General features: G+C 42.0%; 1 protein-coding gene across 7 annotated transcripts in view; it reads left to right on the top strand.

Moving 5' to 3' along the window:
• CFAP61 (cilia and flagella associated protein 61) overlaps positions 1-14526 on the top strand; it is a 301246-nt gene that overhangs the window by 68233 nt on the left and 218487 nt on the right. For all 7 annotated transcript variants that reach the window (XM_073878452.1, XM_025876823.2, XM_073878453.1 and 4 more), the window contains 2 exons: positions 6213-6304; positions 12626-12700. In XM_073878452.1, the coding sequence (XP_073734553.1) occupies positions 6213-6304; positions 12626-12700 (167 nt within the window). The remainder of the gene's footprint in view (positions 1-6212; positions 6305-12625; positions 12701-14526) is intronic.

The following is a 14526-nucleotide window of genomic DNA, read 5'->3' on the forward strand; positions in this document are numbered from 1 at the left end:
TTTTCATGGTCTTCTTTCTCCTGTCTTATTGGAGACACAAACTCCAATTTAGCCTGAAGGAGGCTAAAACCTATAGTCTCATCTCAAGAGAGTGATATGGGAATTACCAGGGCACAAAGCTCAAGTTGATCATAGTGTATGGTTTGGAGTCTGCACTGCAGTCCAGTTGGGAGGAGTTTCCTTAAAAAATAAGAAAAAAGCCCTTTATCCTCCTTTCATGCAGCCTGCCTAGTGTTTTCCTTTGTATTATTGTGGACTTTATCATCAGCCTCTTGCTGTTCATTCAGCCATTCAGTAAATACTGAGTACTTCCCATATACTAGATTTTAGGAGTCTAGTACTGGTGAGTCTAGTACTGTCTAATGGCAGGATAAATAAGCAGGACAAATTAATTTACAATAAGAGAAGTGTTTTGAAGGCTAGAAAATTGTGGTGGGACCACAGCAGAATTATATCTAAGTCATCTTGACAGCATCAGCTTAGAATTCACAGGAAAAAAAGCTTTTGAGTCAAAACTTCAAAAACTAATTGGGGCTTTCTAGGTGAATAAGCAGAAAGATTTTCCTAGCAGAGGGAACAAAATGTGTAAAATAAGGAGGTGTTAGAAACCATCGCTTATGAAGGGAATGTACAAATTCAGGGTTGCCAGAGCATGAAGTGAGGGATTGATAAGAGATGAAGCAGGACAGGAGATTGAGGTGAGGCAGTGAAGGCTTTCATGCCTTGCAAAAGAGTTTAATCTATTCACAACATACGGGATGGTGTTCCATTGGGAATCTTTTTTTTTTTTAAGATTTTATTTATTTATTTGACAGAGAGAGACACACAGAGAGAGGGAACACAAGCAGGGGGAATGGGAGAAAGAGAAGCAGGCTTCCCGTGGAGTAGGGAGCCTGATGTGGGGCTTGATCCCAGGACCCTGGGATCATGACCTGAGCGAAGGCAGATGCTTAACGACCCAGCCACCCAGGTGCCACTCCACTGGGAATCTTTAATTAGAAAGGGAGCCATGGTGAACTTCTAGTTCACAGCAAGACTTTCCAACAGCCACTAGAGTGTCCCCGAAAGAGAAGAGGAGGGACTGAATCAAAACAGTGATTTTGGATGAACCTGAGATATTTTGGAGAATTAATGGAATTTGATATTTTATTGCATATGGAGAAAAGGAGGGTTATGGAGAAGGGAAAAATCAAGGAAGACTGCAGAAATTAGGTGGATGGTGGAACCATTTTGTGAAATGGGAATAATAAAAGTGAATGAATTATATGATGGAGATGCTGTGATTTTGGATTTGGATGAGTTGAGTTTGATCTTCCTAGTAAGCATTTGGATGGATACACAGCACTCCTTCAGCTAGCTACAGGTGCCTTTTGAGGTACACTGAAGTATTACCTCCCAAAAGATGTCCACATTCTAATCCCTGGAACCTGTAAATATTACCTTGGTTCTGGAAAAAGAGTATTTGTAGGTGTGATAAAGGATCTCTAGATGAGATTATCCTGGGTTATCTGAGGGGCCCAAATGCTATCACAAGTGTCCTTATGAGAGAGAGACAGAGGGAGGTAACACAGACAGGAGGAGGCTGTGACCACAAAAACAGAGATTGGAGTGATGTGGCCACATGGCAAGGAAGGCTGGCAGTCACTATAACCTGGAAAAGGCAAAAACAGCCTCTCCCCTAGAGCCTCTGGAGGGAATGTGTCCCTGCCGACACCTTAATTTCTACTCAGGGATACTGATTTTGGATTCTGGCTTCCAGAACCGTGAGAGAATACATTTTTATCATTAAGCCACCAAGTGAGTGGTAATTTGTTACAGTAGCCCCAGGAAAGTAACACAATTACAAAGAAGACCACAGGGCCAGAGGCAAACCAAGGAAGGAAAACATACCAAGAAATAACGATGTCTTCACTCTTCAGCAAAACTCCTAGAAAGAGTTGTCTGCTCATTATTTCCATTCTCTTTTATTGTCTCAAGGCTACTCCTTAGCCTTCGGTCTCAGCTTAAATATTTGGAAGGACTTCGACCACTCAATCTAAAGCAGATCCTGGGGCATTTTCTATATGCCATCTATCATAACTTACTATTTTCTTGTTCATTTACTAAACTTGCTTTGGTGGTGCAAGTTCGTCTTGTTCATTGCTGAAATCCCTAGAATGCTAATGTCTAACAGATGGTAAGTGTGAAATATAAATTTTTAAATGAATGAATGAATAAATGAGTACTCAGTGTGCTTTGTTCATATGTCTGCTTTAGCGACTTTCACACTTTGAGATAGGGGTGTGTGTGTGTGTGTGTGTGTGTGTGTGCGCGCGCGCGCGCGCGCGCGCGCACACATACCCTGATCACTTGTAAGCCTTGTAGAATAAGAGGGGCTACATCTTATTCATTATTTACTTTTGAGTATCTCAGAGTGCTTGCAGCTCATTGCTCTCCATTGAAGTTTAGTTGAATGAATGATTTAACTTGAACCTCTAATCTTTCCCCTTCTTAAAACTGAGTGACTTAAATTCATTTAGCAGGCTTTTTTGAAATCATCCATAATATGATAATAATAAACAAGAATGGCTATTTTGTAGTATTTTGGAGAGAGAAATTTACTTTTATAATTGGACATTTAAAAAATCTTGATTGCATGAAACTGTCCTTTAAAAAATTAAAATAATGCAGTTAAAGTTGAGTTCCCATTGAACCACCTCTAAGCCTGATTCTTCCTCTCCTCCCCAGAAATAGCCATTGTAATAACTTTAATATGTGTCCAACCAGACCAGTTGTTTATACTTTTATGTGAAGTCCATGTATTCATAGAAAAAACACTACCATTTTGTGGTAGCCGTTTTTTTTTTTTAATATATAAATGGTGTCTTTGGGAATATGTGATGTTTTGAAATTTACTTCTTCGCTCAACTCTTTGAGATCTAGTAATGTTGGTATGCATAGATCTAAGATCTAGGACACTCTTTTTACTTTCTGGGCAGTATTCCACCACATGGAATGTGTCACACTTGTCCTTAGATGGACATTAAAGTTGTTTCTGTTATTTTGTTATTGCAAAAAGTGCTGCAGCAAACATCCCAGTGCATGTCTCTTGGACCTCTTGCAAGAGTTTCCCCAGACCCTATTCCTGGAGTTGTTCTTGCTGGGCTTGGAAATACTCACATGCCACCACATGTGGCTAAACCAGTGGTCTTCCTCCAGACCCTTTCACAGTTCTCTCATACTCACTGTCAGCATTTTAAACTTTTGACAGTATGATAGGTATGAAAGGAAATATCGTTTTAATTTTATTTCTCTGAATATTATTGAGGATGAACACTTTTGTATGTTTTTTGGTCATTTACATTTCCTGGATATTCATTGCCTTTGCCTAATGGGTTATTTCTCCTTTCTGTAATTAGATTGTTAGTCTATTTTATGTATTACAAATATTTTCTCCATGATCTAATTTTTTAAAAATTTCTTTTTAGGGTACTTTTAATAGACCTTTTAGATTTTGATGTGGTCCAATAGGTATGTTAACTAACTGGAATTAAAACAAAAACTTAAAAAAATGCCTGGCACACACACACAAGTAAATAAGTAAAAAATATTTTGCTTTTATGACTTCTACCCTTTTGCAGATGGATTTTTAAGGAAGAATTTCTCCACCCCCAAGATCATAGAGATATTCTCCTATAATTTCAACATTAAAAAAAAAGACTTTAGGCTGTTAACATATTTACAAGTGATTTTTTTAAAGAGTTTATTTGTTTGACAGAGAGATAGAGAGCATAAGTAGGCAGAGTGGCAGGCAGAGGGAGAGGGAGAAGCAGGCTCCCTCTGAGCAGGGAGCCAGATATGGGGCTCGATCCCAGGACCCTGGGATCATGACCTGAACCAAAGGCAGCTGCTTAACCAACTGAGCCACCCAGGTGCCCCATGCAAGTGATTTTTTTGTATTATATGAAATAGGGGCCCAAATTAATTTTTTCCCATATGATGAGCCAGCACTATTTATTTATTTGTATAGTTTATTCTTTCTCCACCAATTTGAAATGCCACCTTTAACATATATCAGTAATTTTATAATTGTCTGGCTCTTTTCTGGATTCCATTCTGTTCTATTACTTGAATGATCCATGGTTCTAGTATAACATGTCTTAATATTCATTACGAAATTAGGCCTGCTCTTTGTTCTTGTTTCTTAAAATTCTGTTGTTGATTATTTCTTAAAATGTCTTAAAAACTATTCCTCCATATTTACTGTTTTAGAATCAATTTATTTCATTTCACAAAAAAAAAATCTTGTTGGGAGTTTTGATCTCTATTTAAAATAAATGTTAAACCCCACCAGATTGTTTACTATTATTTATTCCTAAAACCATCAAAATGTATTCGTTAGTTTTCCGTGTGTATTATCGCTATCAGATAGAGCGGGGCAGACCCAGGTCTCGTGGGACCTAGAGTCGATACAATTTGAGAGCCCTCTTTAAGAAAACAAATGCAAAATTATGAATGCAATAATAAGTGCTGTGTCTTGGGAGGGGCCTGTACAGTGGGAGGGGGGTACCTGAACCTCTAGCATTATTAGCTTCATGGTAAACCCATCCCATAGAAGCAATCTCAAGAACAGGGAAAGTCCTAGCGAATGGTGCCTCTACTCCCACTAGTTCGAAACTTCTGAGCTACATAGGTGGTGTAGGTAATAAAATAACAATTAATTTTCAGCCTCAGTCATGTGTTCAGTTGTGTGTTATATAATACCAGTGCCTTGACTTTTCCCTGGGATAGCACCTCATATTTGAGGATCTCAGGACACATTATGAACATTAAACCTCACAAAACCCCAGAGACACGAGAAAGAGAGATGGATTCACCTTGCCCAGTTCTGAAATGCAGCCACCTCTGGGGACAAGCGTGGCCCCAAGCATGTTTTTTCAGAAGAGGAATTCTAGGTCCTTTGCTTCTCTTTCCAGACACTTTCTCCCCATGCCCAAAGAGCTACCCCTTATCCTGGGATGTGATTCTCTCTTGTTGTACCTTCAACATTATGTACCTCTCATCTATGCCCTGTACACTTCCCTGGCCATCCAGTTTTTCTCTTAGAATTTCATTCTGTTTTACTCAGCCCCATCTTTGCCAGAAGCAGGTAATCTGAGGATTTGGGGTTGAGAGGCATCTGCAGGAGCCATTGCCCTGGCTGGCACAGTGGGAGAGGAAGAAGCTGAGAGGATAGGCTACCTCTGGGCTATCTGCAGTGTCTGACGTGAATGTCAGAGACAAGAGGGGCAGTGCGGAGGGGCAGCCCCTGGGCAGATCATCCTCGGGTGGCTGTGAGCAGATGTCATCGCTGAGAATCCTCCAGCAGAGCAGACATGGGGGCAACCAGAAGGAAGAGGTGGGAGGGAGGAGGGAGGGGGAAAGGGGAAGCAAAGAGAGACTGACAAGACAGAAGGAGAGAGGGGGACAGAAAGGAAGAGAAATAAGGCCCAGTAGAAAGACAAGAATGCAGAAGGAGGAAGGAGAAGGGGGGTGGGGGAGAAGAAGAGCTTTGTAGACAAAAGGGGGAAAATTTTTTCCTACTGTAATTTTTAGTGAAAGTTAAAGACCACAAACACTACCCTGATTATTCACTTTCCAGAACATATTGAAACAGTAATGCTCAGCTCCAGTTCTTGCTTAGAAGGTAGAGAAGTAAAAATAGTGGCCACTGTCAGACTGCATGCTATAATATTTTCAAACAAAGGAAAAGCAGCCCTGTGCTAATTAATCTTTGGCGTTCAGATAGCACTGACATGGCTAATTGTGGTCTTTCCCACGTGTGGTCTTTACATTATTTCAAAGCCTGCGGCCCAGAAAGTTGCTAATCAGTTGTTTGTATACTTTAAAGGGGGGCTCCTATGAAAGGAGCACTGGCTCAGGAGCCACAGAGGGTGAGGGCTCCCCTCTCCCTGCTGTGGGCCAGAACCAGGCCCTGGCCCATCGCTGGCATTGTGTTTTCCCCATAACTCTATAGGGTCGGGTATCACTTTATCTCCATCCCATTCTTAAGGGCCGTAAGAGGTCAGAATTGGGGTGGGCTCCCCACCTAATGGTACTGCCCTCTGCTCTACCATTCTTCAGATGTGCCACAGGTGAGAAACACATCAGTTTCCCGGCTGTCTCTGGTGTCCTGTGGCTCTGCAGATGTTTATCATCTATTTTCTGTCATTATGCCACTCTCTCTCTCAAAGATGCTGAACTCGGTACTAGCAACCACAGTTCCCCGGAAATAGTTGAGGAGCCACGGGAACCTGTCTCTCCAGAGGCCATGGAAGGCATTCAGGTAACGGAGGTCACTCACCCATGCCTGGGTCCCTGGGGCAGGCGTGGGAGCTACTTGTGTTGTGGGGTGCTGGCTCAGGACTGAGTTCTGATGCCTGCTGTAGAAAAGGCCTCACTAGCACTAAGACTGGGGAGGCCGGGAGGACACCTGGGTGCGTGTTTGTAACAGAGGAATCAGAGCCGCATCACTAGCTTCATGAATACAGGTCAGAATGGAGTTTCATCCCTTCTCTTCCTTCCTTCTCACCTGTTCTCTGACTTCAGGAGGCTGAGGCAGATAAAGCTGCTCATTTAAAGTCAGGTAGAAAATCCAGACATACCGAAGACACTTACACGCTGCCCACATACTCACATGAGGTCTTGTTTTCCTTCCTGCCCGATCGGGCTTTGGGAGCTAGAGAGATGCCCTCTACAGCTTCCCAGAGAGCCGCTGGCTCCACTTGTCTCTGCCCAGCCTCAGCAGGAGCCCCTTCCACCCCCGCACCCTCCTGCTGCCAGAGGTCTGCCTGTGCTGCTGCTGCCTTCGCCTAAAGAAGGGGTAAACCCACAGCGAAGGAGCCCACAGTCAGCCATGTAAGAGATTCTGTGGTTTGGCGGACGAGCCAACAGATCCAGCCATTTGTTCCAGCTCTGCCAACTTCTGACCACTGATGGGTTTGCAGTAATATAAATGCCCAAATTTACTGGGCTCTGGGTACTCACATACTCCTGCGGGACCTCAGAGCATGTCTCTTGTGTCCTCAGGAACAAGGCCTCACCTAGCAGGTGGGGCAGGAAAGTGGGCTAATGTTGGTCCGGTCCTACATCAGCCCTGCATGTGGCCAGAATCCCAAGATGTGTTTCCCTACACACCTCCTTTAGCTTCTGGTCTGCCTGACTTCTCCATCCAGCTAGGCCCAGAACCCCTCCCTGAGCCCAGGATGGAGGGCAGGTGCTGAGCCATTTCTTCTGGACTCTAGCCTCTAAGTCTTTTTTTTTTTCTTCTCCTTTTCAACCTTGGACAAAACAATGTTCCTCCTTGCCCACCAACTCATGCAAAGAAAATCTTGGGAAAAGGAGGATGGAGGGAGGACATTTATCTTAGCACTAGGCCACCTGGCTTGTCCTCCCAGATTTCCACACTGTCTCTATGGAAAATGCATTCTTAGGCCCCAAACCACAAAAGGATCTAACCTATAGCTGGTTGGCTATTATATTTCAAGTGCTGATTTAGTCTCTGCATGGAGGTTGGGCATGCACAATGGCCAGGCACTCTGCTGTGTCGGAGGGTACTCATGAGACCAAAACACAACGCCAGCCTTTAAGAGGTAGTGACTTGGTATGGGAGAGGAGAGCTCTAATTCAGTATGTGGAAAGGGGGATGGGAAGAATCTTAGAGGAGGGGACTTTTTAAATAAGGTTGTATGACATGGATTAGGTTGAGAGAAATGAAGCTGATGAATGGAATTAATGAAAAAGAAAAACTTAGTGCTAAGGGCTTCAGCTTTTAGCAAAGATAGAATAACAGAGACTAGATTTATTCTCCTGCCTGAAAAAAATGGCCAAAATATGAGATAACAGTTTTTAAGACACTGCTTATCATGTAACCAAGGAGAATGATGGGAGAGATGGGAAACAAGCCAGGTGAGTCCTCCGATTGCTGTGGACTCCTGCCTTGAGAGAGTTTCAGGCCATGGCACAGGGCAAGAGAACCCAGTGGGAACCCAGTGGACTCCTTGAATTGAGGAGGCAGATCTGTGAGTCCATGGAGACTAAAGCTGCTAAGGTTTGCAGGACAGAGTACCAGAGAGGAGAGAGCCACACACAGAGAGATGTTAGACACCAGCAGAGGGTTGCTCTTGAGTATTCAGCTGAAGACCAATCAGCATATGAGGAAATAGTGAAGGTCAGGCTGAGGAAAGAACCTCCCAAAAGGATTTGAGTTTACAGTGCCCAATGCTCATCGAAAGCTGGAACCAGTGCCTATTCCTATCAGCCAGACTGGAGAACCTTATGACTCACAAGGCACTGGAAGAGTGCACAGAAGAGTCTTGCATCAATAGTGGGGAATAATTAGCTCTAGAGAGAGCACTGCACCAGTTATGTCTAACGTATATGTAGACCAATAACCAAAAGGATCAAAGTGCTCCCAAGTGACTGAGTCCCAGAACAAAGTTCAAGAATGTGTATAGGAGTGCAAAATTAACTAGCACCCACATAGGTTAAATTACAGTGTTTGAAATCCAAGAAGATATTACCAGGCACCCAAAAAACTGAGAATGTGTGATGCATAGGTGGAGGTTACCAGTTGAAACCACCCTAGATCTGAGGCAGAAGTTAGAATTAGTGGACAAGAACATTAAAACAGTTATTATAACTATGTAAGTTCCAAAGTTCAAAGAGAGACATGGAAGATATAAAAACACCCCAAATAAAACATCTAGACATAAAAACTACAATTCATGAGATGAAAAATACGCAGAAGGATCAACCATAGATTAAACTTTGCAGAAAAAAAGGTGAGTAAACTTGAAATAGAAATGAGAATTAAAAAATAAAAAAGATCATTGCATCAGTGAGCTGTGGGATAATATCAAGTAGCTAATATGTGTGCAGGTGGAGTCCATAAAGAAGAGGAGGGAGAGGTTGGGATGGAAAAAATATTTGAAGAAATGATGACTAAACAAATTCTAGATTTTATGAAAACAGTAAACCCACAGACACAAGTTCAATAAATAGCAAACACAAGAAACAGGAGGACAACTGTACCAAAGCCCATCATAATCAAATAGTGGAAAACCAGTGATAAAGAGAAAAATCTTAGAACCAGCCAGAAGCGGGGAAGAAGCAAGCTGGGAAGAGAGGAACAAAGATCATAGTTGCAGATTTCTAATTGGAAACAATGCAAACAGCAAGGCAGTGCAATCGCATCTTTAAAGACCTGACAGAAAATAAACTGTCAACCTAGAATTTTATGCCCGCTGAGCGTCTTTCAAAAATAAAAGTAAAATTTTCATCTATACACAAAAGGTGGACAAATCCATTACCAGCGGACACATACTACAAGAAATGTTGAAGTCCTTCAGGCAAAAGAGAAATGATACCAGATGGAACTCTGGATCTACACAGAGGAATGAGGAATGGTAGCGGGATGGGTACACATGTAAGATTTTGTTCTTATTATTTATATCTCTTTAAAAGATAATTGATTGCTTAAGTAAAATAAAGACAACATAGTGTGAGGCTTGTAGCAAATGTTAAAATGAAATGTATGGCAAGAATAGTACAAAAACCAGGAGGGGAGAAATGTAAATATACTACTTGGAGGCTCTTCTATCATACCTGATGTGGTATAATATCACCTGAAGATAGATGTGATAAGTTAAAGATGTATATCATAAACCTTAAAAAAAATTGAAGCTACAAATTGAATTCAGAGAGTTATAATTAATAAACCTACAGAAGAGAGAAAATGGAACCATAAAAATATACAACTGGGGTGCCTGGCTGGCTCAGTTGGTAGAGCATGTGACTCTTGATCTCCGGGTTGTGAGTTCAAGCCCCATGTTGAGTATAGAAATTACTTAAAAATAAAATCTTTTAAAAAATATATACAACTAATCCAAAAGAAGACAAAAAGATGGAAAAGGGGTATAAAGAACAGAGGGACAAATATAAAACAAACAGCAGGATGGCAGACTTAAACCTAACCATATTGATAATTACATTAAATGTAATGTACATTGAATGTCCCATCAAAGATCATATAAGGCCAAGATAGATTGGATGAAAAAGCAAGACTCAATTATATGCAGACTACAAAAATGCACTTTTTTTTAAGATTTTATTTTTTATTTGCGAGAGAGCATACACAGGTGGGGGGCGGAGCAGAGGGAAAGGAAGAGGGAGAAGCAGACTACTCACTGAAGTGTGTAGGCTGACTTGGGGCTTGTTCCCAGCACCCTGAGATCATGACCTGAGCCGAAGTCAGACGCTTAACCAACTGAGCCACCCAAGGACTGCAAAAATGTGCTTTAAATACTAAGATTTACAATAGGTTCAAATTAAAAAGATACAAAAAGATACAGCGTGTTAACACTAATCAGAAGAAAGCTGGAGTAGCTTTATTCATTTCAGACAAAGTGGATTTCAGAACAGAGAATATTACCAGAAATAACAAAGATCAAGAGAACATAACAATCCTAAATATTTATGCATCTAATAGAATTTCAAAACACATGAAGCAAAAACTGATAGAACTGCAAATACAAACAAATAAACAAATGGTTATATTTGGAGATTTCAATATACCTCCCTTAATAATTGATGGAACAAATAGAAAGTAGAAAATCCATAAGAATATAGATTCTAAGAACACTGTCAACCATGTTGACCCAATTGACACTTGATAAAACTCTACCCCCAAAATGGCAGAATACACATTCTTCTCCTGTGCACATGGAACATTTACCAAGGTATACCATATTCTGGGCCACAAAATAAACTCAATAAAGTTAAAAGGACTTAAGTCATCTAAAGTATGTCTTCTCACAACAAAAGACATTATAAGAAGGTAAAACTCCAGGTTAATAGCTCTCATGAACATCGATGGAAAAATCCTAATAAAAATCTTAGTAATTTGAATCAATATATAAAAAAGATAGTACATCATGACCAAGTAGGGTTTGTTCTGGGAATGCAAGTTTGGTTTAACATAAAAAATCAATCATGGGCGATTGGGTGGCTCAATCGGCTAAGCATGATAACTCTTGATCTCAGCTCAGGTCTTGATCTCAGGGTCGTGAGTTTAAGCCTCACCCTGGGCTCCACACTGGGCATGGAACCTACTTAAAAAAAAAAAAAATCAGTGTAATTCACCATATTAACAGGCTAAAAGTTTACCTAATGTTTCTGTCAAAAATACAGGGAAGGTATTTGAAATTTCAACATTCATTCCTCATTAAAACTCTCAGAAAATTAGGAATCAGAAAGAACTTCTTCAGTGTGTTAGAGGCTATTTTTGAAAACCCTGTAGCTAACATCATACTTAATGGTAGAAGACTGAATGGTTTTCCCCCATGGTCAGAAACAATGCAAGAATGTCCACTATCATCTCTTTTATTTAAATTACACTGGAAGTTCAAGCCAGCAAAAAGATAACAGAAATAAAAGGCATCCAGATTGGAAAGGAAGAATTAAAACTGTCCCTTATTTGCACATATAACATAATCATCTAGAATCTACAAAAACAGCTACTAGAGCTAGTAAATAATTTAGCATGTTGCTAAATATATACAAAAATGATATGCAAAGTTTAATTTTGTTTCTATGTAATAGCAATTAACAACCAGAAATTGAAATAAATACCATTTACACTAGTACAGATACACAAAATACTAAGAGATAAATCTGACAAAAGATGTTCAAGACTTGTACACTGAAAACCACAAAACATTTCTGAGAGAAATGAAATAAGACCTACATAAATGGAGAGATAGCCCATGTTCCTGGTTTCGAAGACTTGACATTGTCAAGGTGTCAATTCTTCCCCAATTGATCAATGCATTCCCAGTCAAAATTTCAGGAGGGATTTTTCTAGAAATTGAAAAACTGATTCCAAAACTCATATGGAAAATGGAAAGGACCTAGATTGGCCAAAACAACTTTGGAACAGAGCAGTTGTTGGACCAACACTACTGATTTCAAGGTTTACTATATAGTTCTTGTCATTAAGCCCCTGTGATAATGATGCCAAGGGAACTGAATAGAAGATCCAGAAATAGACTCAGCCTATAATCTATAGTGACAAAGAGCAGATAATCGTTTGTGTGTGGTTGGCCAAGTGGCATAGGGCGTGAGGGAGGGGTACCTAGAAACACAGAAGCTTTGGGGAGTGAGGTATATGCTCACTATTTTTATTACGGTGATATTTTTATGGGTGCATACATAGGTTAAAACTTTTCAGAAGGTATACTTCAAATATATTCAGTTTACTGTCAGTTACACCTCAATAAAGCAGCTGGAAAAAACTTAGCGCAGCTTTCAAGTTACACAGAAGAATAAGAATAATGAAGTAATAACTAACATCTACAGAGGACTAGGAAGAGTCAGCACTGTGCTAGCATCTCTCTATCTACCTGTCCTTATTTTATTCTCCTAACAACCTTGTCAGGTAAGTGCTACTTTTAGCCCCTTTTTTACAGATAAGGCCACGGAGATTCCATGACTTTCCCAAGCCAGTAAGCCGTGGAGCCAGAATCTGAACCCAAGGCAGCTGGTTCCAGAGCTGGGGCTCTGAACCACTGTAGGTGTTGATTAAATGTCTTGCCTTTGTCATCTACAGGGGAGAATCACAGAAGAAGCCACAGCTGAGGAACTTCTGTCAGTAGTCCATAGTGGAAACACTAGTGAGATGGAGGTAGGGTTTGTGTGCCGGCTGGTGGGCCCCACGAGGTTCACTGCTCTCCACTCAGTGTTGGTGAGCTCTTTCCTCCTCCAGGCCTCCCTGCTTCTCTCTATCAGCTCAGAGCTGCCATCTTCTTTAGCACTGACTCCACAAAGCCTCCCTCGATGAAGTCTTTCTCCACTGAGAAATCCTTTATTTGGTATCCCTTGTACAGCTTGGTCCTAGAAGTTATACTGTTACAGATTCAGGCCAAGGGGTGGTAGCATCTTTCACCAGCAGCCACCCCTGGGGCACTTCTTTATCCTTTGTTGGTTTCCCTTCTCCCTGCCCACACCTTCACATATGGTCCTTTATTGAACCTCCCTGGTCTGTTTCGCTGGAGTGTGCCCTCTGTTTCCTGCTAGAAACCCAAGGATTCAGGTCATTTGGCAGGGCTTTGTGGACCCTGCTTGGGATTTTGGATTTTTCCTAAGGAGCAGAGGCAGGCTTTGAAAGTTTTAAGTGGGAGATTCACATGATCAGATACTCTCATGCCCCAGTGGTGAGCCCAGTTTTGAGCTTTCAGTGGATTCCCCATTGCCTCTTCTGGACTTGTGAGTCAACCTGAGAAGTCTGGAGAGCCCTTGAAGGAACAGGAAGTCGGGTCATCTCCACGGAGATCTGGGAGGATCACATAACTGGAACACTAATCCCAGACATCGGAATTCTGAGAGATGGCCAGATTTGGTACTCCTTTCTTCTCCAGATTCTGAGAAATTAGGAAGCCTACACAGAAGTCAGTAGGGATAAATGTGCCACTTGATTTTGGCCAAAACTGAACTGGAGAACAAAGCTTGGACCTGTGACAAGTGCATTTCCTAATTCCCCCCACTGAATCCAGTGTACACACCTGGCTAGAGGCAGGACTTCACCGCCGGAGCAGGTTCTGCCCTCCTGGGCCGAGTGTGTGGAGGATAGGAGAACTCATGCAGTCAGGAGCAGGATGTGCTGCTAGGAAGAGAGTGTATCAGGCCAGCGGGGGCCCATTTTCCAAATCTCGCTGTGGCACCTGCTGTGGGACCCTACCCATGTCCTTCTGGCACTGCTCATTCCTCAGCACTTGAGGACAGGGACTTCAGGTGCCTGGTCTTTCTCTGGCGCCGTGCTGCAGGCAGGTCAGAATCTTTGGGGAGCAACCATCAGACAATGACTGAAGGTAGTTGGAGAATCAATACCCCAGTTCCTTTGCCTCTTAGGTGGGACAGTTCTGAGATGTATTCTCCACAGTCTCTCAGGGATCTCAGTGGGATTGGGTGGGACACTCTGCATTGGTGTACTTCCCTCCCTTGTCTCCCTTCCCCACTCCTCTTGCAGAATTTCCTGGCATCACTCCCCAAATAAACTTAGCTCAGAGTTTGCTTCTGGGGACACCCACGCCCGGGCACTGACTCCTCAGGTTCTGGGGAGGAATGAGGCATGGAGCAGAGGGTGAGGCATGCTCTATTTCTAAGAGATAGCTATACCTGTAGGGACCCAAATCAGAATGTGGATATGAAGGAGGGGACAGGTTGGTCCCTGCTGCATTAGACGTACTGGACCCCCAGAGGGCATCTGGGTCAACAAGGTGGATTGATGCCCTATGTTTATCTCAGGAAAAAAACCACAGAAATGACAGTAAAGCAATAAGAAGTGGGGCACAAATCCACAAAGACAACAAGACTAGGAGAGGAGATATTGGAAGGTGAGCCCTTTCAAAATGTTGAGAATGAAGAAAATCGATGGAGGAGTTTACACTGGCTTAGCACAGCGGAGAAAGGAGAAGGTCCAGCACCACTGTGAGGGGAGGCACTAGCAGAAAG

This window comes from Callorhinus ursinus, unplaced genomic scaffold (assembly GCF_003265705.2).
Source record: "Callorhinus ursinus isolate GAN/ISIS: 27379988/994484 unplaced genomic scaffold, GSC_fseal_2.0 scaffold29, whole genome shotgun sequence".
NCBI classification, from domain to species: domain Eukaryota; kingdom Metazoa; phylum Chordata; class Mammalia; order Carnivora; family Otariidae; genus Callorhinus; species Callorhinus ursinus.